This window comes from Dryobates pubescens, chromosome 11 (genome assembly GCF_014839835.1).
Source record: "Dryobates pubescens isolate bDryPub1 chromosome 11, bDryPub1.pri, whole genome shotgun sequence".
Lineage (NCBI taxonomy): Eukaryota > Metazoa > Chordata > Aves > Piciformes > Picidae > Dryobates > Dryobates pubescens.
In genome coordinates, this window is record NC_071622.1 from 24,761,940 (window position 1) to 24,788,979 (window position 27,040).

The following is a 27,040-nucleotide window of genomic DNA, read 5'->3' on the forward strand; positions in this document are numbered from 1 at the left end:
CCTCTGAGGAACTCTCCAGCTTATTCACAGTTTTCAGGTATAGGGAGCCTGGAACTGGACTAGAGTGTCTACCCACAGTCTAGCTTGTGCAGAGGGTAATCACTTCTTTCCATCTGCTAGCCATGCTATGGTTAATGCAGCCCAACATGTTGCTGGTCCATGTTCAGTTTGCTGTCTGCCAAGACAAGCAGGCCCTTCTCAGCAGCGAAGCTCCCTGGCCTGTATCATTGCAAGGAGCCATTCCTTCCCATGTGCAATGAATTTCCAAAGGTCCCTGTCACTCTGTTCCTCCAGCCTCTCTGATTAGCAGCACTGCACTTAAGCAAGACAGGTGGTCTCCCACAGTTTGGGGCCATATGGAAATTGGATGATTATACTCTGCTGCCTCCACGTAACAGATAAATGTCAAGCAAGACAGGTCCAAATATAAACATGTCACTTTGCTAGTACAGCTTACATTGTGTATTGGAATAGGCAGATACTGAACATGCTTCACTTCTTCCTGAAATAAGGAAAGTATATAAGGAATTTTTTTGTTTTCACTGTGAGGGTAACAGGGCACTGCAACAGGCTGCCCAGAGAGGTTGTGGAGGTTTCTTCAGTGAAGACCTTCAAAATCTGTCTGGATGTGTCCCTATGTGACCTGCTCAAGGTGGTCCTGCTCTGTCAGGGGGATTGGACTAGATGATCTTTTGAGGTCCCTTGCAACCCCTAACATTCTGGGATTCTGTGAATCTTGCTGATGTCACTGTATCCCAGTGATGTAATACTGCTAAGTAGTATGGCCTTTGATTCTGTTTTTCCACTCATACCATCATCCTTACATCTTTATCTAATAAAGTACAATCCGCACAACAATTCTTTTTACTGAAAATCAGAATGTTCAATTAATAAATAGCTGTATTAATTATTGAATTCGGTAAATAAAAATGTGACTTTATGGAAATGAAACAGTACTGCCTTCAGTTCCCACTGCATATCACTAGGTGTCCAATATCCAGCACTAGCATGATCTGATGTCTGGATGAAGTACACTTGTTTTCCTATCTAATGAAGATCTTAATAAATATTGTACCTGTATCATTAGCACCACATATTAATTAGAACAACTCAAAAATTAACACCAAATGCCTGAAGCATACACTTAAGGTGATCTCAGGCAGTTATACCTTATACTGTGTGCTAGTGTCATTTAGATGTTCAACATCAGGTAGTTATTTCCACATAATCAACAAAGCTGTATGCAGGCACTCACAGGAACCTGCAGGCATTGAGTGTTAACGTTTTCCCAGCAGCAGGATGGCAGACAACACATTTTGGTGATCACTTCAAAGTGATTATGTTATTATATGCACAAGTGCTTGAAATACTGTTTAACAACCAATACAACTATTGCTTTAGTGGCAATACATACAAGTTTGTGGACTGATTATCTGCTATAATTTGCCCACAGTGTGAGTCAAAAGTAGTGTTTGATGAGGAATGATTGACCAAAGTGAGAAATGGCATAAATAGAAGATCAAGATGAGAACTTCAATAGGTTGCTGACATTTTTTCTAAAATATTGGTAGTTGTCATTAACACTTGTGAAAAGTTAGTGTGAATACTCCAAAATTCGAGGTAAAAGAGGAAGAGATGCACTTTTCTTCCTGAAGCAACAAAGAAGAAAATCTTGTTTTGACAGTTTTGGCTTTCTTAAGTGCATCCTGCATAGTTATAATTTTTATAGCATGTGTCATACTCCTATGAGTTGTGTAGGAAACATAGGCTGCAGAAAACAGGCAGATAATACAGCTTGATGACTGTTCCCATTTGCAAATAGACACAGCTTTGACTTGTGTGCATGGCAGGAAGCTGGAAGTACAGGTTGTATTTCTTTGGTCCAACTGTTTATCCATGATGTGATGCAACAGAGACACATTTCCATAAATCTCTCCTAGAGTTACACAGATCTCCCTGAAAATTAAGTAGCATAGAGCTCTGCAGAGGTGTAAATGCTTTGTCTTTAGTGTGACTGTCTGGTACCAATGAGGAAAGTAAGTAAGAGTCTCAGACTCTGCATTTGTTGATAAACTGTTAGATACATGCCTGTGAGGAAGCCCGTGTCCTTGTCAGAAGATACAGCCTTTATATAGGCCCAATTAACTTACTGCAGTGACTTCTGAGACGGTGACCACAAACTCAGTTCCAGAGTTCTGCCTTGTTTACATCTAACAGGAAAAGAAATATCTCTTACTACATTGAAGCTAGCATTACCAAAACTGTAATTTCTTCTACAAAAGGTCTTATATGTCAGCTTTGGGGGCTGCACAATTTCTAGAACCCTTGTTCATTAAAAATGAGTTGTTAATAGTCCACCATCCTGCACTCTGATTTTTACTGCACACCCACAAAAGACATCTGAGTTGAGAAATATCTTTGCCCAAGATATGCAACAAAATGATGGGTGGTTTAAAAATTCTGTAAGATTTAGATTATTCATAGTAAGTGTTATAAGGCTTTTTGATATCAACACTGATTAGTATCAGAACATACAAAAATTATGCATTTAACTTACTAAAACAAGTGCTTTTAATTAGTGTATATATATCAAGATGTGTACAATAGGTGCTTAAATTACATCAATACTGTCCCCTTAGAGGAAGTGCTATAAATACTACAAAACCTCAGAGGATAGAAGCAGACTTGATATATTTTATTAATAGACTAAAAGATAACTCAGCCAAATTGCAGGATTCAGTGTCTGCTCTAGATACTGTAGCTCTTTTTTCCTGTGAGCAAGGAAACACTTCATGATCATCTTAAAATTATGAAAATAGTCTACTGCATGAGCCAAAAGTCTTTTCTGGCTTAACTCCAGGGACTGCAGTGAAGCTGAGTAATTTTTAAATTACAAGATCAAATCCAGTTCTGCTACACAGTTAAAAAATTATCTGTTAACTACATCCAGAAATTTTATGCCACCTGAAGGAGCAATCTTCAGGACACTCCTAGGAGGACACAATTAAACACCACAAAGGCAATAAATATTTAAAAGGCAACAGACAAAGTTCAATGTTTTTTTCTTGGGTGAGGGTAAAATGAATACATGTTCCATTACATAGATGTAATTAGCTCAGTTTTAAATTGTCATTGTAAAGTAATTCTTAAAAATAAACATATTTTTGAATCTTTCAGTCATATAATAACAAGCTATGGTGAAATCAGATTCTTTTATTTTCACCATTTTCTTTACTGGTAATTGCCTTTTTGAGCACACAGCATTGGACTGGTTAGCATGGAAAAGGCACTATGTCTTAATTCAGAAAAATTGGTGCAGTAGAACAGGTAAAGATAGTCCACAAATTAAGAAATCATGATTTAGCATTGTCAGTGGAAGTTAAGATAGGCAGGCTTCAGCTGTATTCTAAGTTTCCCTGTGACATGACCATTTTGGAAGCCACAAAACACCTCACAGGATTTGGGATGTTACATGAACTTTATTTACAGTACAGATTAAACAGCCAAGCCGCATGAAAGCAGCCAACATTCAGAGGCTAATAGAGAGAATGTTCATGTGGATTTAAACAAGGCATGTACAAACACATGTTGAGGACTGAGACTTCACCATGTATTAAAGCAGCATGAGAAGTGTCATGATTATAGACTAACCCACATTGCATTTAACTCCCACGGAGCTAGCTTGTAAATTTCGTTTCAGACATGTAAATTCACCTCTTTCACAACCAAGGTACAGTGCTTACAACTGGCTGCTGCCAGAAACATTGATATGAGTACAGGTCGTATCCCAAACCTTATATGACATCACAAGCTGTGATCCATCCAAATCCAAGCCTAGGAAATGCTTCAAATGTTTTTCTGATGCCTTTACTCAGGAAAAAAAAGGTCAGAAATACAAGTGCACAGCAGAGAAATGGTGCTTCAGGAAACAAATAAGCCCAGTGGATGAACACAGGTCATATTAGTACTGCCTCCAACAATGATATGTACATTGATCCTCTGGAGGATTTAAAGGTGCCAGAGAACTAGGCTTCCCCAGTCCACAGAATCACCTGTCCATGAAGAAAGTTCCCTATTAACTCCTGTAGTTTTGTGACTGAAAACTTGCATCATTTGGGGTGGGAAGTCACACAGCTTTTGAATTATTTGTTTTATTCTAGGGGTATTCTGAAAACCACTGATTTTTCTTCAGTCTTTGAGGCTTTGTACCTGTTTCTGTAATATCTAACCTCTTTAAAGATTTATAGAAATCTCCTGAAATACAACTCCAGTACTTTAAACTTGCAGAAGCTTTGATGACATTGGATTGCTACATTACCCACACTGTCTGTCCTTTTTTGAAAAACTACTCTCCTATTTTGAGAATCTTTTGATTAAAGATTCTAAATATATTTAAAAATCTATACTTCTGACACTTTTGACTTTGACTGTTTCTGATCAAGCAAGTTATACTCAATATAGGAGACTTTTTCAAGTCAACATTTTCAGAACATAACTACAACCTCTGAATAGATTTGGGCTTTTTTCACATAAGGATTACATTTGAATCTAACCTCTTGAAGTCACTGGGCAACCCCATCTTTCTGGAACACTTATTATCTGCTTATGGTAGGGAACAGCAAGGGCCAGCTCTCTCTGCATGAGCAGGAAGCTGAGTGCAGGAAGACAGACAGCAGCATAAAGGGCTCACCAGCCAGGGCCCACCCTGCAGTAGCTGAACAAGAAGAGCAGGTACCCACATCAACAAAGCAGGTCTGAGGTCCTGCTGGAAACACAACTCAGGGTCCAGCTCAACAACAACAGTCAGACACCTCTACAACAAAATAAGATGTCTGAGATGAAAGGAAGAAGTCAGACTGTAAATTCAGGTCTTCAACAAGGGCCAAATAGTGCTACAGCAGTTGTTAAACAGCCACCCAGCAAATAGGCAGAACTACAACTAAGAGCTCAGAGCTGATCTTACATAGGTCTGCTGGGCAGGGTGCAGATGAGGACCCGGGTGAGGCTGGTCAGGGTTGTTACTGCTTATTGATGCACTGAGCATATAAACTCTCAAAAGCTAGCAATAAATTCTGTTGTGCAGGGGACTTGCATGGGGAATTGTTTTGTAATAATCTACAGGTTTTAATAAGATAAGGTTGCTGATTTGCTGCTTCTTTGGCTGAATATAGTTTAGTTCAGATTTTACTTAGCGTATTGTATAACAGCTGGGCCAGTTGTATTTATCAAAATTCTAACAGATAATTCATCTGGTATGAAACCCTGTCTTTTTTCCCTAGATCTTTCCCTAGACCTTCCAGACAAATAATCTCTTCCACTGAACAGAAACATCAATTTTTAATGAAACTCTGGGAATGGTTCTTTAACCCTGAAAGAAATTGAGCATTTAAGTATGATTCGATGCAAAGTAAATGCTCCCTTTAATGCTGAAAACCTTTTACTTCTTTTAGCAGAGTGCAGGGAAGTGCAGTCGCTGAGGAATTGCCTTGTATGATATATTGCAGGCTGCTGCAGTCTGTTAAAGACAGAAGGCTTTCAGAATTTAGAGAAGACTGAAGACGTGTTCTCAAGGGAGAAATTCCTAGGTCAGGTCCAAATGCCTAGGCCTCACATCAAAGATGTCTTCATATTAATCCTGCTATATGCTTCCAGAGCCAGTGATTACTTGGCATTTGGAAGTATTTGTTAGGAACACCAAACTGATAGTTCAGTCAAAACTGCCCTTTGTCATTCTTTTTACTGGAAATCTCTGTATATAAATACCTTTAGTGACCTGACTGTTGTAAGACAGAAAAAGCAAGAGCCTTTCTCTTCCAGGCAAACCATTGGGTTTTTGGTTATTTTTTTGCTCTTCACTACTGTTTATTTTCTTCTATGATCACACTACAGGACAGTAGTTGTTTGTGGCATACTTTGCCACACACACAGTTTACAATGTCTTTGTTCATCAAGAGTGTATTGGGGGGGGGGGGGGGAAATTAATTTTGCACTTATTTTGAAAAAGGGGCAGCAATTACTTTCACAGACTTTATTTCAGGGACTTCAGCCTCATACCACATGCATGTTACAAATTATTTTTCTTACATGAATGCAGTGCTGTGGGAAGACATGCTGTGTGTTAGAGTTTTCTTACACAATGCTCTGAGAGGAAACTGATCAGCTGATTGAGGTTGCTCAGATCTCCTTTTATTTTGTAGTGTACTGGAATGGGTTTTTGAGACAAAGCTGTTCCCCAGAGAGCACGTGGTGGTGTTGAACTATACATGACACGGGTGGTGCATATATGCTGCTGTGATCAGCTGGGCCACAGGACTGCTTTAAATGTAAACACAGATGTGTAGATTCCTCGTTCTCTGCATACCAAAACCATCAGACGTGGAGCTAGTTGTAAATACAGGCTGGATTCCTGAAACAGACCCTCATAAGGTTCGAGTTGCAGTAGAAGGAACCAATACAGAGTTGACTTTTCGAGGTCTAAATGAGGTTTTCTTTTGGTAGTGTTCTCTCAAATAACACATTTAACAGCCGCAATGTTGGCACACTAGGTTTCCCTCCACGGGACGCGCCCCGGAACCCAGGTGGGGGTCTCTGGGAGGCAGTACATCTGCCGGGCCTGATTGCACAACCTCCGTTCTGCCGCCGCCGTCGCCCCGGGTACCCTCTGCTGCACGGGACGGCGTCACACCTACTCGCCGTTATTCAACAGCCCTGCAACCGTACCGGATTACTCCCTCGTGAAACGTCGCTCCGGCGCGTACACCTTCCAGACAAACTGCCGGAGTTCGGCAGCGCTAGCCAGCTGCTCCGCGGCCGCACCCCGCCGACGGCCGTTGCCGGCAGCGGGCGGAGCGGAGGCGGGCGGGTTTGAAAGGAAGGCGTCGGCTGCCATGTAAGCGCTGGCCCGGCGGCGCCGCGGCCGGCAGAGGGCTGAGCTCGGGGCGTCCGGCGCTCCGGCCCGGCGGTGCTGCCCTCGCCCCGAGCATGGGAGCGGAGCGAGGGGGTCGGCGCGGAGCCGAGCTGCCCCGCGGCGCTGACCGGGTGTGGGGGTGGCCCCTGGGGAATCCCCGGCCCATGGCCTTCATCATGATGAAGAAGAAGAAGTTCAAGTTCCGCGTGGAGCTGGAGCTGGACGAGCTCTCCTCCGTGCCCTTCGTCAACGGCATCCTATTCTGCAAGGTGCGGCTGCTGGACGGGGGCAGCTTCAGCGGGGAGTCCTCCCGGTAGGTGTCTCCGATATCTCCGAGAGGCTGCTCGGGTGCTCGCTTCCCCGCAAGCAGCCCTCGCCACCGCTACGCTTTTCCGACGGGCTTCGCTCCGATCCGTGTCTCTACAGAGTGCGGGCAGCCCTTCAGCTCTAGCGCGCTTCATCCACTCCCCGCGTCCCCTCGGCAGCGTCCCGCAAGGGGGAGCTGGGGCTCAGCCGGCTCCCGCGGGGCAGCAGCCGTTGACTGGGCGGGGGTCGGGGGCCCGGACGGGCAGCAGCCGTGCGGCTGCACCCCTCACTGGCACCTGCCCCCCGTTCTTGAGGCAGCTTCGGTGCCCGACCTGGGCCACTGCTGGCGGCTGTGGGAGGGCTGCTTGTCTTTCCCCTGGGAAGGGGAGCGGACAGGGACGCTCCGAGCGCCTGTGTCAGGTCTTGCTCAGGGCAGGCTAGGGATCGTCTTGTCCCACCCGTGTTACCGGCATCCATGGCTGCAGACAGATGTGGGAGCACTTACGGTCTCCTCGTCTGCGTGGCTGCTTGAAAGTTCTAACTCTTCCAATATCGAGGCTCTTAAACGATGAGTAACAGGGCACATGAATCCGGGAGTGATGAGAGTTGTCCTAGAACTGGTTGCCTGTGCCATAATGCCTCAAGCTGTAAAGCTCGCTGTGTGGGCAGTGAACGAGAGGGGAGGAAATTCTTGCCTCCGAGTCCGAAATCAGAGCTGTCCCTGTGAATGTGGGTTGTGCATCTAGAGCTTCATTCTGTTTGACACTGGCTCACTGTGCTTCGTTCTGTGGATAATTACATGGGGAGTTAACATAAACAGTTTCATGGAGAACTCTCGTTTCCTGCACGTATTCAGGTCATATGCGCTCATGCTTTATTCTGCAGTGCAACGATAGACAAGCGTCTTTGTGGTTTGTTTTTTTTTCATCTTTTGTACCTCAGCACTAGATCTGTCATCTGCTGTGAGGGTGGCTTCCCAATTTTCTGGTAGCAGTGGGTAAACAGTGCAAATAGGTTAGGTTTTTCCAGGTACCAGGCAAAGGCAGAACCTTGTTGGTAGGAAGGATGTGCAGTGGCTCCAGGTCTGAGGAGGAAAGTACCTTCCCATTACACTTGCTCATGTTGTATAGGTCATTCCATTAATATTGCCATAAAAAGGACTTACTGAAAAAAATCTCCTAGAATTGTGGGAGCAGAGAGAAATCACTAACAATCTATGAATATTCAGTTATTTTCTTATTAAAATACTGCTGTTGCAGAACTTGCTGAATTATCTGCCTTTGGTTCTGTAAACAGAATAAATCAAGGAGAATCAAAAGCATAAAAATAGAATTTGGCCTAAACCCTCCTTATTTAACCATTCCATCATACTGGCATGTATAACTGAAGATTAATTTTTCTTCTCTACATCTGGAGGGTCTTCAACTCATCAGTGTTCTGTTCTCATGTCTTTTTTTTTTAATTCAGCATTCTTCTTAATGAGTAATAGATGATGGCAATCATGATCTTAGGCACTAATGTGCCATTACTGTCCTAATATACCCTTTACTGCCTTGAAGCCATTTTTTACAGGCTGACAGACATGTTCTGGACACTATCTCTACATTAAATAAGTTGATTTCAGCTAATCTGATACTTTCAGTACATTATTGTGATCTTAATCCTTTTTTGTCTTTATTTATGATGCTAAGATTAAAAGCCTGAAAGACTACTCGCATATCTTTATGCATGTGAACAATGTATTATACTAAAACATGCATGATAGGAGGTAAGTTTGTGCATGTAGGAAGTGTCAGTGGAAGTGTGACAATGTCAAACTGTTGAAGTATTACAGCTGGAGTCAAAGAAGCTTTGAAATGTCTTCTTTTTTTTTCTTTTCCCTGGGAGTAAGACTTAAAAATAACAGCAGCGAAACATGCTGGGATATCAAGGTCCATGTGAGACTACCTGGTATATGAGTGTTGAGGTATGCTGGTAGGAAGCTAAAGAATTCTTTAGCAGTGATCCTTCAGTACCAGCATAGGGAGTGCCTTTGCTCTTGGTTTAAGAATTAACAGATGGATTTTCAGTGGTGATTCAGCAAAGGTCTGAATAAATAAGGAAGAAATTAAGCTAACATCAGAGTGGCAGCATTTCAAAACTTGTCAGTTGAAAACTTTCTAATGGCCATCATCATCTAGTTGCATGAATTTGTTTCACTGTGAGCTGGCAGCAGTAGCCTTAAAATAGTGATCTTTGTAGTGTTTTTAAAAGTTCAAAGAACTACATTGCATTTCAGAAAACAATACACAAACTAATTTTACACATTATAGAACATAAGGGGAAACTGCATCTTCTTCATGGCTTCTATTTATGTTACTTGATGACGTCTAGTAAACTAATTTTTTGGGGAGAGGAGTTACTTGAGTCCTCAGAGCTGATACTGATAGAAACCAATACCCTGCTGCCTCTTGCTTTAAAAATAACAACAAAAAAGGCAGTCATATCAGCAGCCTATAAAACATCCAAACATTATTAGCATTCTCTTTCTGAAGTTTATCCACTGAGAAAAAAAAGTCATAAAAACACAAGCTGGGAGCAGTGGAATAAAGGGAATATGTGGTGAGCTGTAATGAAAAGAAATTCAGGTGATCTTTTCACTGCTGCATGAATCATGCTGTATGAATTATTAAAGCCCTGGTCCTGCAAGCAATGTGATTACCTACATCATCCCTCTGAACACTGAAGTAGGATGAAAAGAAGACAGATAAAAGTTTGGGGGCTTTTTTTTTGTTGTTGTTTGTTTGTTTTAAACTTCTCAGATCTTTACTGAGAAAAAGGCAATATGTTATAAATGCATGGTCCATGTTAGTAGGACTCTTGACAACAAGTCTATTGTAATTGTCTGGCAGATGTTTGTGTGTGCCTGAGGCATGTGAAAGCTCTGTGACCAGATAAACCCAGCTTTTCTAGTGCAGGTACATAGTGAACTACTTTGTGTATCAATAGGATTCTTGTAACATGTTATTGGCAAGATACAGCAACAACTAGTTTCTCAGGAAAGGTTCCTGAAAGGACATATGTGACAGGCATCTGTAAATGAATAGGAGCTGAGGCAAAAAGCTTTTATGCTTAACGTATCTACCTTATGTAGGAACTTAGGCACTTTCATTTAAAAGAGCTGTTGATCTTCTCTCTTCATGCACCCCTCCCCAACACCAGCATAGTATTCTGCTGTCATAAACTTGCTATTTGCAAGCACCGTAGCATCTCACTGCCTTAATATTTCAAGGACTATTTCTGTTAATGGAATAATCTAGGGTGCAGGGGAATTCCAGAGATCAGGTAGCTCAAAGGAAAGGAAGCGCAGAGCTTTGTCCTGTCAACTTTAGAAAATAAGTACTAATGTGGATGCCAATATTTGTAATCAACTTGCCCCTCTGTTTCACCACTTTTATTGTGAATAGCTTTCCCCTTATTGTATTGGAATTTCTCTCCTCTGTTCCTTTTTCTGCTCCCCCTAAGAAATGTCTCGCTCCTGCTTCTCTCTAACTCAGTAGTGACAGCTAGAGATAGCAGTAAGATCTTCCTTCATCTCTTTTTCAGATTGTAAAAGCCCCATGTTCCCAACTTGTCCTACATCAGGTGCTTCATCTCGCTCATCCATAACTCCACACCCTCATCTCACACCCTCTGGACCTGCTTAGTGTCTTATCAGTGAGTGACTTCTACCGAAGAGTGCCCCAAAAACAGACGCAGTGATGCAGATACAGCCTCATAAACGTGCAGCAGAGGGGAACAATCACTTCCTTTGAACTGCTGGCTACTGTCTCAGTTTGTCCTTCACAGTGCTGCTTCCCTTTGCAATTGCTTGTAAGCAGCAGTCTTTCATATGCAAAAGTATTCCAAAGCAGCTCCGTTTACACCCGATAATCAGTTTATACATATTTTATAATAAATACTTGGCAGCAAATGTTGCTTGTAGAGATTTAACCTGTTTATTACGAGTGAATATGTGGAATAGAAAATGATTGCTCTGTTGAAGTTTTGTGCTAAAAGCAAATTCAGAGGGGAGCTGTGCACTGTAAACAGTTGTTCCTGCAGAGCCAGCTGTTTGTTGGTTTGCTTAGCGTTGAAGTTTGTGAAACACTGAAACTCTGTTTGTAAATGACTGGTTTTGTTTGGTATTTTTGCAATGCTTAGGAAAAAATGTTTCTGTTGGAGGAATGTCTTTTCTTGTATGCCTCGGGCATGGAGAAAACACTGAATACTAAAGGAAAAATAAACTTTATTTCTTCCTGAATATACGAAATAAATTGAAGCTCTGTTTAAGTTTTACTGCAGAGTATACTTGGAAGGTCTTCCCCTCAACTGTGAGACTCCCCAAGTTTTAAATGTAAGTAGATTTTGGTTCAGAGGGTGTTCTTCTCTTAAATACTAAACCACTATGTTTTCCCTGTTGTAAATTACATAAATACTTTCCTAGTACTAAAGGCAGCTTAGGAACGGTGAGGTAAAGTGCCTGAACCACTTGAGGGCACTGAAAATGCAGCTGATGAACTGTTAAACTGTAGGCTAAGGCCTTAATTCCTTTCTCTATCAGGTGGCATTATGACATTCATATTCTTTGTTAGCCTTTCTGCTGAAGAAAGATGTTTGATTTTATATACATCTGGATGGGATAACCTTCCCATTTTAAGACTGTCTCCTGCAACTAAAACCAGCTCTGTGTTACTGCAATCCACTAAACACTCAATTTGTATAAGGATAGAGCTAGGTGTATTAAGTTTATTCAGCCAAGTGCTAATTGAAGGAAGCTGTTAGGTGACAGAAGTTCATATGCATGCCTACAAATAAGCACAGGAAGCAAAGGTAGGGGAGAGTGAGGGCCTGTCACACAAGCCATCAGCCCAAAGGTCCATCTACACAAGCTCAGGGACACACAGGCAGGTGGGAAACTGAAATTATGGATTTGGACAAGGGGACACCCTGTCCAAGCCTCTTCCAGGGCTGTCCTAGGAGAGCCTCTAGCCCCATTGTCCAGGCCAGAAACCCATCTTCTTGATCTGACACCAAAGCACCATGTGGACTGAGGGCAGCATCTGCACAGCATTACAAGACATGTTATGGAATCAAAGGAAGAAGCTCATTATGAGATGTTTAGGGGTGGAGCTAAAAGTGGAAGAAGGCATAAAGTTAGGTGATTAGGGAAGGGACAAGTGTAGGGAAAACAGAAGGGCCATTTGGGTTTAAAAACTTGCTGGTTGGTACATTTGTCTGGCCATGCCCTGTTTCTAGTCGGTGCAGTGTATTGTATCTTGATATGAAGCTACATGTTTTCCTGGATGAAGGGCTCTTTGTTCAGTGTCTATGGGAGAGGGGAGTCAATGCTGTGTGTCAGAGGGCCTGGGTGTCTCTGATGCCAGCAACAGGAGAGACCTGAGTGAGTGGACTTATGTGCCAGCTATGGGAGTGGAACCATGGGTCACAGAGGTCTGTGTATCTGCTGTGCCAGCAATTGGCCTGGGATCATGGGACAGAGCACCCATGTGTCTGGGTGCTAGCAGCTGGGGAGACCAGCTAAGTGAAACCAGGTGCCAGACACTGGGGTGGGACCAGGCATCAGAGCCCTGTGTGCCTGTGATGCCAGCAGCTGGACCCACGGCTGGTGTGCAAGTGTGTAAATGCTGTCAGGGATCAAACTGGACTAGCTGTCATATAGCCTGGGAGCCAAGCAGTGGAAGCAGGCGGTTTGTGCTGGCTGTCTTTGTGAGTGCTCTATGTGTCTGTGATGTACATGGCTGGCTGTTTCTCTGTGTGTTGTGTGTGGGTGCTTACTGGGAATACATCTTTAGCTTTGTTGTTGAATCTGGAGAGTGAAGCTGCAGCAGCCTAACATCTCTCAGGCTGTCTCATCAACATGATATATTTTGCTCTAAAAGAAGCAAGCCAGACTTAGTCAGTGCTGTAGAAGCTGCACTTGATCATAGATGTAACTCTTCTAAAGGCATTTTAGTCGCTGTACCTTGGAGTCTAAGAACCTGATAATCAATTATTTTAGAATAATTGCACTAGAAAATCTGTTTATCATAATAATCCTCATAAAGGTAAACTTTATAACTGGCTGTCAAGACTAATTCAGATAAAAACTTGAATAAACAATTTTCTAATTAATGGTACACAGTATTTTGGTTAATGCCTACAAGCACTTTTGGTTTCTTTATTTCTAGGTCTCTCCTGATAAAGCTTTTCCATGTGGCAAGAAGAGATTTTTCCCATGACACTTAAAGTCTTTAAAAGTGATTTATTTCTGCCTTTGTAGCTGTTTGCTGAAACAAACCATTATTCATATCCTTTATCCCTGTGGACATGAACAATCTGGTTGTCATACACACCTTCAGGAAAAAAAACTAACTAAAGAGCCCATCACTCGTTAACAAATTAGGATGAGGACTTGATTGGGTTAGGATTTGTTGTTTCTTTTGTGTTGGCTTTCTTGTTGATTTTCTCTTTTGTGAGTAAGATGGGGGAAAAACAAGACTTGCATTCATCATACTAAATGGCAGTTTTGAACAGTACATAAAATACATACCAAAAGAACTTGTCTATGGTTGAAATCTTGCATTAGAAACTGATGGTAACTTCACAAATACTTTGGAATCAATTTATGTCATAGTATTTGTCCATTCCATTTATTCTTGGTTAGGTCTTACTGGTAGCATGTGCTAAATTACACCAAAGCCCTATAAGCTTGAATGCATCTCAGTAAGAAAGATCCATTTTGATTGATAAAACATCTGTTTTGCCTTGCATTTGGTAAAGTGACTGTGAGGCTCATAGGAAACTGACTCATAACGGAAAGCTTTCTCCAGCATACCCTGCAGTATAGGCACAGTTGCCAAAAGTTATCTGGGTTCATTTCCATAGTAACCAATCAAAGTAAGTGTTTACTTTCTAAAGGCCTTGCACTTGAACTAAGAATCTTATCAACGTAGATATTACTCTTTAAAATTAAATGTTCTGATTAGTTGATGTCTTTTTTTTCCAGCACAATGGGAATGTCTTGCTGGTGCTTTTTTCACACAAAAATTAGCTTGACTAAAATGTGTTAAATTTGTCTTTTATATAAATGGAATTAGTAGAAATGTTCTGGGAGGTGGTTGGGTTTTGGTTTTTGGTTGTGTTTTTTTTTTTGCAGATTGTGTACAAATGTTTCAGATTAAAAACCAAACAAACAAAAAACCCACCAACAAAAACCAACCAACCAAACCCAATGTGCCAATGAAAGAAACCAATGATACTTTTTTGGACATCCTTATGAGGAGGAAGAGGTATTATCAGTTTTATTTATTTTTACAAGAGAACTAGAGCATCAGTATCTATAACTTATGCCTTTTACTTTCTTGTTTGTAAAAGAAATTAAAAACCTGATCATCCTGTTTAATGTTTATTAAATTATCTGCCTGAGTAAATCCTGACCTGTGATAAAAGTGGACTGAATCTTCCAAAAGCATAGTAGTTTTCTATGTACTGTCTCCCTTACTTGAACAATGAAGTACATACATTAGTATTGGTATGTTGAAATAAATTCAAAACCTTTAAAGGTTATAAGGACACTTAGATTTCTCAAGCAGATGTTTTTTACATTTATCTTGTCTTTACAAGCACAAATATGTTTCGTGTTCACTAAATTATCTCTTAGTGATGTCTGGAATACTATGTAATTGAACAACATAAAGCTGCTTTGAGTTTAGTGTGTGGTAGAGGTAGAAAGCTGTTTTTTGAAGCAGAAACTATCTGAACTGTAACACCAAATTGTACAATGATTTTTGCATGTTATTTTGACTTTGAGTTAACAAACTCAAAGTTTTTGTAGGAAAAAGTGTTATTACTTAAATGGAAATGAGAAGCAATTCTGTTGCTGGTAGTCCTAATGGTATCCTGAGGGAAGGGTGATGGCAACTGCCCTACTTGTATGATGAGCAGATGCTATGAGAAGGGATATTCTGGCCTTCATGGATGACAAGTGAACATCTTCAGTCTTTTAACAGTAAATGGCAAAAAATCAATTGCCTTAATAGCCTCAAACAGCCTTTAGAGAATTAATTGGATACATAGTAATGTGCAAATGCAGGCTCCATATGGATTCATGGCCATAGCTGAGATGCCTTGATCTGAGACTAGAAGTAGAGCTTAAGTCAAAGAATTGCTAAGAGGTCTTACTTTCTGAAACTTAATAAACATCTGTATAATTGCATGCATTTTAGTATTGATTAGTTATTTCTGGCCAGATGTAATTTCAGTAACTCTTCCAAGTTCAGTAAAAGAGACCGTCAACTACAACAATCACTTTGTTTAGGTAACACCATTTGTAATTATCTTTCTAACATATAAGCTTTTGAATTACAGTGGTGTGTTAAAACTGAGATCCTTATGCTCTGCTGGAACTACATTAAAAAATCTGACTCTGGGGGTTTTTTTGTGTCTGTGAGTTTGGATATTTTTGGGAGGAATACTACCAACGTGCCAAGATGTGGCATTTTAAGTGAAAGAAAATTGTGGCTAACCATATCACTTAGTGAATCTGCATTCAATTCACCTTCTCAAGTCTTCTAGTCTAACAAGCTCTTGAAAGTTAGAGTAACTACCAGCAGGGCTGAGGGCATGACTAAGTCTACTGTCTTTCAGTATCAGTGCAGGCCTTTTGCTTCTGGTGCTCATTAGCAGTAAAACTGGTTCACATGTGGTGATGCTTATATTATCAACTTGATTATCAACTGTCTTTAATGTTGCATTTAACTTCATGACTTCTTGCTTAGGGCTGTTTCCAGTAGAGGATATTAGTAATTTGCCTTTTTTGAATTCAGATTCTATTTTTGATTTAAGTAACTCATATACTGGCAGTTGGGGATTTATTTTTTTTCCAAAGCACAGGGAAGTTGACAATATAAAACACAACGGATAGAAGGTAGGTAGCTCATGGTGTGCAGAGCCTGTTCCTTTTAGGTCACATGCTCAAATATGACTCAGTGGTGTATCATCAGAATCTCTTAGTCTGCTGTGGTCACTGAAATGACTCATTTTAGGCAGACTAGTTTATTCCTACCTTAGGAAGTCACGATGACAGTGAGCACTGCAGCTGGAGATCTCAGCAACAAAGCAAAGTGGAGCTTGCGATCCATCATTTCTCCACCATCAATGAACTCTTGACTACACCTTATGTGGAACCACGGAATTCTACCTCTGTTAAAGATGTTAGATTGGATCTTCAATGAACGCTTCTCTAAGAAGTTAATATAACATATAGCAACAGATTAGAAAGAGAAGGACAAGTATTGCTTTAATATGAGAAGACTGTATTTGATTGATTAGTGTGGTAGAAAAAACTAGCACAGTTTCTCCATGTTTAGTAACATGAGACTAGAAAAAAGCTTTTGATCATTGAGGCAGGTCCCTCAGAATCAGTCTTTATGTCCCCTGTTATTGACAAACTTGGCCAACCTTGCCTTTAACTACAGTAAGATTTTTTTTTTCTCCTACTTCTCTTATTTGAGGGCTGTTCTAAAAGCTTGCTCTGTGGTTTGAGAACTTCCAATCTGCAGTTTTAAATGAGCGTTTGATTATGTCTTATTTTGGCCCTAATCACTTTTTATTTGATTTAAAGTTATTTGGTCTCTGACATGTTTGAATTACTTAGTGTATTTTTATTACAGTTTTGTTGTTTGTTTTTTTTTCTTCTAAGATACAGGAGTTTTTTAGTTGTCCTCCCTGTGCCTATTCATTTTGGAGTCTGTTCCTGCTCAGAGTTACACTGATAGAATAATATGTTCCATTTGAGCCCTATACAATAATATTAATATATCTGAAAGTGTCCTATATTTTGCCATTTTTCATCTGCAGCTTATTGTCAGGTTGTAATCCTCCTACAATGAACAATTCCATTCAGATACTGGTCATCTAATTTTGCTCTGAAATGGCTCCCATCACGTAGCCAAAATTCTTGTATGCCCAAAGTGCATTAAATGCTAGTTCTGCCTATAGGATGCTCCCTTGCTCTGTACTGAAAAACTGGTTGTCAAAGATGCTATCTTAAACACATTGCAAAGCTCATCAGCTTGGAAGACAGTGCCTGGAAGCTAATGTTCAGCAAGACTTCACTCTCCTTAGGGAAACTGGAGAAATCAAGAGTCTTACTCATTTGCAAAAACAGATGGCTGTTGAATTTTTCTGTAGGTTTAATACTGTGTTCAGTGTTTGGAACAGTTACTAGTCTTGCTAGACAAAGACAAGGATGAAGGATGATTATTCCTTCATTATTATGATTGTTCTTCAGCTTTATGGCCCTGAATGTATATGCAACTGACAATAAGCATATGTTTTCTTTTTACAGGGAGGTAGTACAGGCAAACTGTGTCCGTTGGAAGAAGAAGTTCTTATTTATGTGTAAAATCTCTGCCAGCGCCACAACAGGGATTCTGGATGCTTGCATTTGTAGAGTGTCTGTACGGAAGGTAAGTCATGCTGTGTTTGTTCTCTCTGATTTCCTTACTCTTTCTTTACTTGTGCTTTAATTTTTAAATGTCTGGTGAACTACAGAAGACAAATTTTAGCTGCCTCCATGCCATGTACTTTTCCAGTAAAAATTTTGTGGTAATCTTATTGATTGCCTTAGTTTGACCAATTAATGTGGGGTTTTTGTTCATATAGACAAGAACACTTATTCCAGCAGGACGTCAAAGGAATTGTTTATCAGTCTTTATAGAGTTAGCCATTGACAGATAATTCTAGCAAGCAGCAGTAAACTTAGAAGCCTGGAACTGTTTTAAGTACCAGAATTGTATGTGGTATTTCTTACCTTTGGGGCTAGACTTTGCAAGACCCAAGTGCTGGCTAGCATCAGGCACTCAGACATCTCCCTCTGCAAGATGACCATCTTCAGCTGGCCTGCACCAAACCCAGTATTAATGCTAAGTTCTAAAGGGCAATAGTACCAGCCTAGCAAATATGTGTTGAGCTATTTTAAAATGAAGATTAGTATTTGTTTTTCTAAAAACCAAACCAAAACAAAACCAAACACCCGCTGCCTCCAGTCAGTATCTTTAATAGTTTTAATGGCATGGTTTTTATTTCTTTTTTTTCTAGGAGTTGAAAGGAGGAAGGGCATATGCAAAGGTAAATTGATATATATCTAATTCTGCTAATGATTAGGTTTTCTTTCTTATCATTTTATGCCCTTTAACGTAATTCCAGAATAGTGATGAAATACCCATGATTTTATTATATGTATTATAGTGACACAGTGGTGTTGGAACTCTGTCAGTGTGTTCAATAAGCACATACTGATACCACCAGATTTATTTATTTTTTCTTTCAAGTTAGTATGGTGAAAGGCTTGATAAAAGTAAACCCTTCTGCATGTGTTTGTTTTAAAAAATAGGCCTCTCTTTGTTCTTTTCTTTCTCTTGGGACTTCAATTTTTAATTGCAATTTTTAACTTCAATAGTTACGCAGAATTTAACACTTGGTGTTTGTTTTCTGCTTTTTGCCTCGGGCCACTACCTTTAATGGGCATCCTCTTACATTGGAGAGAAACTGCTGTTGAGAGGCACTCAATATTATGCATGGAGAAAGTACTTTCATTTAGTAATATACTTACTACTAATTTTGTTGTCTCTTAACAGCTGGGGTTCGCAGATCTAAATCTAGCAGAATTTGCTGGATCGGGAAATACCACTCGTCGCTGTTTACTGGAAGGTTATGATACCAAAAATACAAGACAGGATAACTCCATTCTCAAAGTAATTGGTTTCCTTTTTCATACTGAAACTAACAGAGCAGATAAGAAGTGAAATTTAAAATTACATTTTAATGAAATTTAAAACATATTTGCTGAATCTCTTTCTAGAAGAAAAACTATTTGGTGGAAAAACAATGGTATTGCATGGAATCACTGAAATCAAGCCAGTCAAAACCAGGATTTCTCCTACTCTTTGAAATGGAGCTGGATAGCTGCAAAAGAAGAGCTTTCAAAAATATTCCTATTTTAGCAGAAATAGAAAAATGAAATAAGGAAGCATGATGAAAAGGTTAATACACTCACATAAATGCAGGGAGTATATCCTCAAGAGTGGGCAACTTTCTGTGCAGCTCTTCTAAAAGTGAGTCTCTTAATTGGCTTATTTATGTACAAGCCAACTTCAACACCTCCATGGCTCCTGGAACATTCCCTTTTCTATTTGATCAGTGTAACAACTGGGAAGCATTGTCAGAAGGAACCAGCTCTGCTGTTCTCTCCTATTAGTGCAGGGAGTTAAAATTGTATGAGCTGCATTAACCTGAAAATAACTACACACAGAATGTTACCACTGAATTGAAAAATAAAATAAATTAATAATGCCTTTCCTACCAAGGCACTGGAATTAATTTCTCACACTATGGAGTGCAGCATTTAAGCATACCCTTTCTGATTTCATTAAGACTGTCACAGACTTGTTACACAAGACTTCTAATCGATGGCTTTGACCAAGCTAAGAAGCCTTCCAAATGCATTGTTGTGCTATGGCATTATTTACCTTTTGTGGTTTTACTTTACCTCTGATGTTAGCACAACCAGTTCTTGTATGCTAGCTGTTTGCTAAACACTCTCAGCAAAGAACATACTTCAGCACCCACAGTTTTAAACAATATCGCGTTTGCTTATCAATCTTCTAGATTTCCCGTCTCTATTTTCCCCCCGAAGCCATCTCAACTATTGATGTTTCTAAGATTCTTCTCCACCTATGTATCTTGTGTAAAATCTTGTACATGCAACTATGTTAACTTAAATGCTATTCCATGTTGTTTGCATGTGTACAAAAAAAAAAAAAGTAGTTATTTTGCCTGTTTATTTGCTATGTGAGTATGGTATTTTACCTTACTTAAATGTAAGATTTGTGGCAATTACAACTCAGTGACATGTCCATGTATCACATACCAATTCAAATTTCTTACGGTGTTTTCTTGTTTTCTTAATGTGCAGGTTTTGATCAACATGCAGCTCATGTCTGGAGACCCGTGCTTTAAAACGTAAGCTTATGAAAAAAAAAAAGGCTGTGTTGGGATACTGTTTTGGTCATACATTCCATGTGCAGAACTACACTTCTAATTTGCATTTATAAAGCTCTCCAAGCTGACAACCATATTTAAAAAAAAAAAAAAAAAGTGGACAAATGGGATGGTAGCTGAATGATGGATAACAGTAAAAATACCAGTAGAAGTAGTACAGTTCTCCTTGCTGTTAAATACTTCGTATATTTTCAAGCAAAGGACATGAGCCTGTACATCTGTACTTGAAACTCATCATTAGTCCTGCATACTAATCATAGAATGCATTGGGTTGGAAGGGACATTTACAGCTCATCTAGTCCAATACCCCTGCAGTAAGCAGGGACATCCTCAGCTAGATCAGGTTGCTCGGAGCCCCACCACGCCTGACCTTCAATGGGGCTTCCACCACCTCCCTGGGCAACCTGTTCCACAAACCTCATAGTAAAGAACTTCTTTCTAATGACCAAGATAAATATATAAATAGTAAAACAATGTATTTCTGTTCTTTACTGTCTGTTACTAAAGCTTTCTGGCTCCCTAGGAAAAAAGTGCTAATTGAAATTATTCAGACTTGGCATTTTCTTCCAAACTCATGACATAACCATTTCCTGGAACATAAACTTTCAGCACAAGCAGACAAAAAATTATCTAATCCAGATGTCCTTCATAGAAGGAAAAACAAACCTTAAAATTATCACAACCTGGAATGTGCTACATATTTAATGAGGAAGCCTAGAAGGCTTAATGTTTGATCTGGGGTGACATCCCTGAAAGCATTCAGTTTCTGCATTCGAAGGTATATTAGGCAGCTAAGTCACAAAAGTGCTGTGTTTATAGAAGTATTTTTTCTCCCTCTTCACTTGCAAACGTAAGAGAGGGTATGCTACTGTACACAGACTAATTTATTGACTATATTAAATATAAAGCTGCCAACAAGTATCAATTTGTGTGCAAGCCAAGTGTCCCCAAAGTCAAAAATAAAAAAGCATTAAAAAATGTCTTGGTAACATCTTGAAAAATAGTTTAGTTGGATTTGCTTACAAGAGAAGATTACTTTCACTCAGACTTTTTTTTTTAGTTAGTTTCTTTTGTACTAACAGAACATGAATTTAAAGGTTTATTCTTTCTAAAAAATACCCATTGGGTCTTAGCACAACCTGAAATGAGCATTTAAGCTTTATTAAAAGCTTTTAAAAATATTTAACCAAATTTAAATTACGCCACACATTATGGGTTTTTTATTTTTGCAGGAGGCAGAATTTACAGTAACACAGGCCCCTTTGCTAGGAGTGAGAGGAGCATTAGCCCACAGTCTCCCCATGTAACAGAGATGAAACAAAGCCAGGAGTACATCCCAGTGCACAAGCCAAGGAGGCCAACTGTTTTGCATTTTATGTTGAGTGCTTTTTTTTGTTTGGTTGGTTTTTAAACTTACAATCTTACCATGTACTCCATGAAATGCTGAACTATATATAGTCTTAGCAAATATATTATCCTGTGATTCAGACACTCCAAAAAGGGGAGGGGGAAAAAAGAATTTAAAAATAAACACATATCACTCTATCAGTCATGAAAAAATGAAAAGCCTTTCCAAGGATCCCCCAGAAGCCTGAAGGACTGAGGGCTGAGCAGATAGATGGATTCTGGAAGATGTCCTTAAGCAGCATGTTTTCAGAAAACAAACCAAACCAAAAACTTACCAGCCTATTAAGTTGAAGCACAGTATGAATTATACCAGCTTACTTGAAAAAACAAATCTGTGATAAGCAGTTTGGAGGGGTTAAGGCAAATCTTAACCACCTTTTTCTTGCAGGCCTCCTTCCACAGCCATGTCTATAGCAATTGCTGGAGAATCAGAAGCTCTGCATGAAGACAGGAAAGGTGGAGAAAAGTTAAAAGTAGTACCTCTGGGCATAGCAGGTATAAAATAACGCTCTTAATTTCTTAGTTCTTTAATAACTGGCTTCATAGCTTCAAGGAGATATACAGAATACTTCAGATCTTAAAGAGATGCTGACACTTGGCCCACAAAAAGACCTTCTTTGGTTATTTGTTGAGAAGCTCTTCAAGATAACATTAATGGCATCTCTTTTTTCGCTCTTCTAAGTTTATATAATGGAAAGAAAGAAAATAAATTTGATTAATAGCCTGCCTTCTTTTTAACATTTATAATATTTAGTTTTCTGTGTGACACATTTGGCCTGGGATTTGTATTTTGATGGAGCATTTAATCTGGCTCTTAATTTTCAATTTATAAGTCATAGGGATATGCAAAACTATGTAAATATTGAGTTGTAAAAGTTCTGAGTGTTGTTTAAAATCAAAGTAGTTACTCCAAAATATAATTACTGGGGGGGAAAGTACTGTTAAACCACTTCATTGCAGCTTGAAATTTGGGAGGTTTTGAATTTTTTGTTGTTGTATTGAGAAGGGAGAGTGTTTTTCTTGTTAATGAGCTTCAGGCTTTTACATAGTTTATTAGTTTCCACCCTAAACACAAGTTCAGTAGTCTTAACTTTTTCAGCCAGAAAACACCATTCTACTATAGTAATAAGGAAAGCATGGCAATCTCCTCAACATCAGCAGTGTACAAGCAAATCTAGAATCACATTTCATGCATATCTTTCTAACCCAGTGGTTCTCTCTGTTTTACTTGGCCAGAAATGTTGGGTTTTTTGTTGTTGGGTTTTTTTAAAGGAATGCATATTTGTTAATGCACAGAGTATTTTTCCAGTGTTTAAATCTTCAAAGAGTTTGTAGAAAATCATTGTCAAGTCCTTAATCCATCTGGGAAATCTGACATTTGAGTCTAATCAAGTTCACAGGCAAACTAATAACAAGGCTGGCTTTAGCAAGAGTATCTGACTTACCCATGTTGCAGATAAGTCATCAAAGAGTGCCTCAGTTCCAGATGAACTTGGTGCATGTGGACATTCCAGAACATCGAGCTATGCAAGTCAGCAATCAAAACTGTCAGGTAACTGTTAAAAACTTTGTGAATTGTTGGGGTTTGTTTATTTTCACAGTTTTAGATTATAGAAAAAAAGTATCATCAGCATGTTTTGCAAAATGCTTTGAAATTGAAAGGATTTTCAGGTGTGGGGAGGGTAACATTTTTTTTTCCCACTTAGAAGCACAATGAATTTCCTCCTCAGATGTGAAACACCTTTTTCCTTTAGCTCCTTCCATTGACATATATGAATCGGATTTTCACCTCTTCAAACTTAAATTGGAGACTTAGCTCTAAAAGCTGAAGAGGAAGTAAGGATACCAAGTCATTTTATTTGTTAGGAAGCAAGAGTTATTTGGAACAAGAAGAAAACAGCATGAGCTAGAATTCTAAACCCAAAGTGACCTGCCCAGTTGATGTGTGCACATTCATTCATAAAGCTTTCAAAATCTCTATAAGACAACAGAACACAATTATGCTTTTAGGATGGTAACATGTAAGTAATGACCTTGGCTGTCAAGAGGATACCCAACCTAGCTCTCCTGTACTTTCTCAACAGGATACAGCACATGCCACTCAAGATCAGCCAGTCTATCTGAACTCTGCCACAGGAGAAACACCTCAGTGAGTAGTACCTCAACAGGAATTGGAAGTATCCTAGAACTACGGGAAGAGTCTGAGACAAGAGTAACTGAAGCTAGCATTGACACATCTGTTAATGATGCACCATCAGAAAAACTCTGCAGGTACCCTGACATTGAAAACTTTATCTAGCAGAAGACAGACCTATTTTCTGTACCACTTCTAAGTGCACTATTTATTTTTGCAGACATCCTGTAAAGCAAGACTCTGTGGAGTCACAGCTGAAGAGGGTCGATGCTACCAGAGTTGATGCTGATGATATAGTTGAAACAATACTCCAGAGTCAAGATTTCAGTTTAGACTCAAGCGCAGAAGGTATGGAGATAAATAGGGAAGCTTAGGGAAGGTTGCTGCATATTGCAGGCTTTAAGAAAATCCACTCTCTTCATAGCCGCTGTTGCTTGTAATCGTAAGGACTGTGCATGTGGATCACTACATTTTCTGCTTCATCCTGTCCCCTAGAAGTTGAATACCTTTACATGACTTATTTTTCCAGAGAATTACTTTGAGCATGAAAAGAGGCGAATCTACAACAGAGGTAGTTCCTCCAACCCATACCACATGAAGTTTGGTTCTTCATTACTAAAAACATTTGCATCTGAAAGTACAAGTTACAAAACTGGTAGCTTTAGGCTGACTTCAGTTTTAGCTTAGGAAGCTAATGTGTTAATTTGCTTGCTTTGTAGAAGAAGGTTTAAGATTATTTGTGGGCCCTGGTGGAAGCACTTCTTTTGGGAGCCATCACCTACCTAACAGGTATGTAGCCTCAACAACTAATCTGTAGGTTAAACTAAACAAAAATGCCTCTTAACCAGCAATTATTCTGTATCTTTTACAATCATCAAAAGAACTAGATTGTCAGACTTTAAAACAAAACACATAGATAAGTTTCAAAAAGAGAACTGATATGTCAGCTCTGAAAATAACAAATTCTGGAATTTCTGAAGAGTCTCAGTTCGAGAGTTTTCAGATGTGAGCAATGTTTCAGTCTGAACACCAGAAACAGGCACCAGTTTGAAATATTAGCTCTACAGACTTAATACTTTACTCTTTGGAGCTGGAAGGTGGTCTTCAGCGTTTTAAATATCTATATTATCAAACTTCTATGTTTTCCTGATAATAAGCCTAATTTTCTTATTGATTTACTCACAACTCTGTTTCCATATGCTACATTATTCTTCTTTAAATGGCTTGTTAACCTTTCAATTGTTTGTAGCCCTTTAAGTTTAAAACCAGATTTTTTTTCTTCTTTAAACCCTTTTCAAATACCGATACATACTCTTACCCTGAATGTATGTCTTCTCACATCAGAAAACATTAAAAACAGATAAGAATATGTTCTAATACCATGATTCTGCAGTCCAGTCTAATTCTTAATATTTTTTCTTTATCTCAAGAAATTACCTTAGCATCAGTATTTCAGCAAATTCAGCAAGTACTTCTGGCATTAGGTATCAAGGCAGCTAAGTACTCATGGTGTGGCCAAACCAGTGCTGAGTACATGGGCAGAATGACTTCCCTGCTCCTGCTGGCCACACTATTTCTGATACAGGCCAGGATGCTTTTGGCCTTCTTGTCCACCTGGGCACACTGCTGGCTCCTGTTCAGCCAGCTGTCAACCAGTACCCCCAGGTCCCTTTCTGCCTGGCTGCTCTCCAGCCACTCCAACACTAGCCTGTAGCACTGCGTGGGGGTGTTGTGGCCAGTGTGTAGAACCCAGCTCATAGATGTCTAGAACTAGCTGTGTAGTTGGGAAGGGTATCTGTTGTGGGGTTGTATTTTCTTTTTAGCGTGATAGTGGTGGGGTTGGTTATTGTTTAAACTGTAAACTTGCTGACCTGTGATAATTGCTATTTAGCATCCATTTAAATTGAAGGTGAACTAACATCTTTTGAACATCCTTTCAGAGCAGGATCTGGAGCATATGAGCAGGTGGTGATAAAACGCTAGAGTAGAATGGCAAACTAGGAAAACCTGAAGCTCTGCTGTTACTCCTGGTTGTGTTTGCTTCATTTCAAGAGTTGGGAAAGTCAACACAAACTGAAGCAATCCTTTTTTGAAAAGTAATGGACTGTCTCTCACTTGTAGAGCCTCATCTGTGGTATTAAGGCAATGTTTGGCTATGTATACCTTCAGTGAGCACTTGAACTCTTTTTGTCAGCTCTACCTGATTTTAGTGGAAACACTTGTGTTTCGTGTAAAACTTATTTGGAAGCATGAAGAAGTGAGTCCTATTTCAGTGTTTTATATAGGAGATCACTTGTAATACACTTAGTTCATAATTTCTTTTCTAAAGCTTCTGAAAGCTGGTCTTCATTTGAGAACCTGAAAAAAGTTTGATCCTATCTGCCATTTTAGTCATACAAAAGCTAATTACTTGTATCAAGTCAAAATGAGTATCCAGTTAAAATTAAGGCCTCCTCAAAACAGCCCAGCTGTGTTTTAACACAACCAAAGCCTTTTCTTAGAGTACTGAGCATAACTTCAACCATACAATGAACAGTAGAGGAGAACATCAAATGTATTTAAAAAACCACAATGCTAAATGGATCTAAACCAGCCAGAAATCAGTTGTGTTAAACATAAATCAAATCTAGAGGCTTAAATACATAAAATAAAATTAAAAAAAAAAAAAAAAAAGTGGAATTCCACATCAAAATACTAAGGCACAGTGATGTATTGTCAAGAAAACTGACCCAATTATTAAATCTGGAGTTGAAAAGCTGCTTCCACAGAAACTCACTTCAATAACGCATTAACCTTGAGATCCAATGGAATGGTACTGTTTACAAACCTAGTCAATAGTTTTCTACCACTTACGATATATAGGTGGTTTTGGTGGTTTTTTTGGTTGCTGTTGTAGCTTAATCCTTTGCAGCTGGTTAGTGCTTGGCTTGTGTTTTGAATGTGCCTTGTGGGATTGAGGAGGTACGGGGAGATTGAACTATTTACTAAGCAACTTCTGTTTTAAAACTAGGTGAACATCTATACTATTATCCATGTAACTTATTAAGAAGAGCACTTTATTGTAGATGTAGTCTGCACTCTGAAGTAGTCTTATTGTGCAGCAGATTTGTTGAACACTTCTGATATAGTTTTGACCAAATTGATAAGCTGGAAATATGATAAAATATGAATATGATTTATTAAATATCTAAAATTATTTTTCT

At 39.4% G+C, this 27,040-nt stretch overlaps 1 protein-coding gene across 1 annotated transcript; it reads left to right on the top strand.

The window, feature by feature from the left end:
- The first annotated feature begins 6,742 nt into the window (after nt 1–6,742).
- EEIG2 (EEIG family member 2) lies at nt 6,743–26,701 on the top strand. The gene is made up of 11 exons (XM_054165471.1): nt 6,743–7,220; nt 17,583–17,703; nt 18,335–18,364; nt 18,874–18,990; nt 20,211–20,257; nt 22,092–22,198; nt 23,160–23,255; nt 23,788–23,974; nt 24,058–24,185; nt 24,557–24,626; nt 25,778–26,701. Exons 1-11 carry the CDS (start codon nt 6,982–6,984, stop codon nt 25,818–25,820), a joined length of 1,185 nt encoding a protein of 394 aa, XP_054021446.1. The 5' UTR covers nt 6,743–6,981; the 3' UTR covers nt 25,821–26,701.
- The last annotated feature ends 339 nt before the right edge of the window (nt 26,702–27,040 follow it).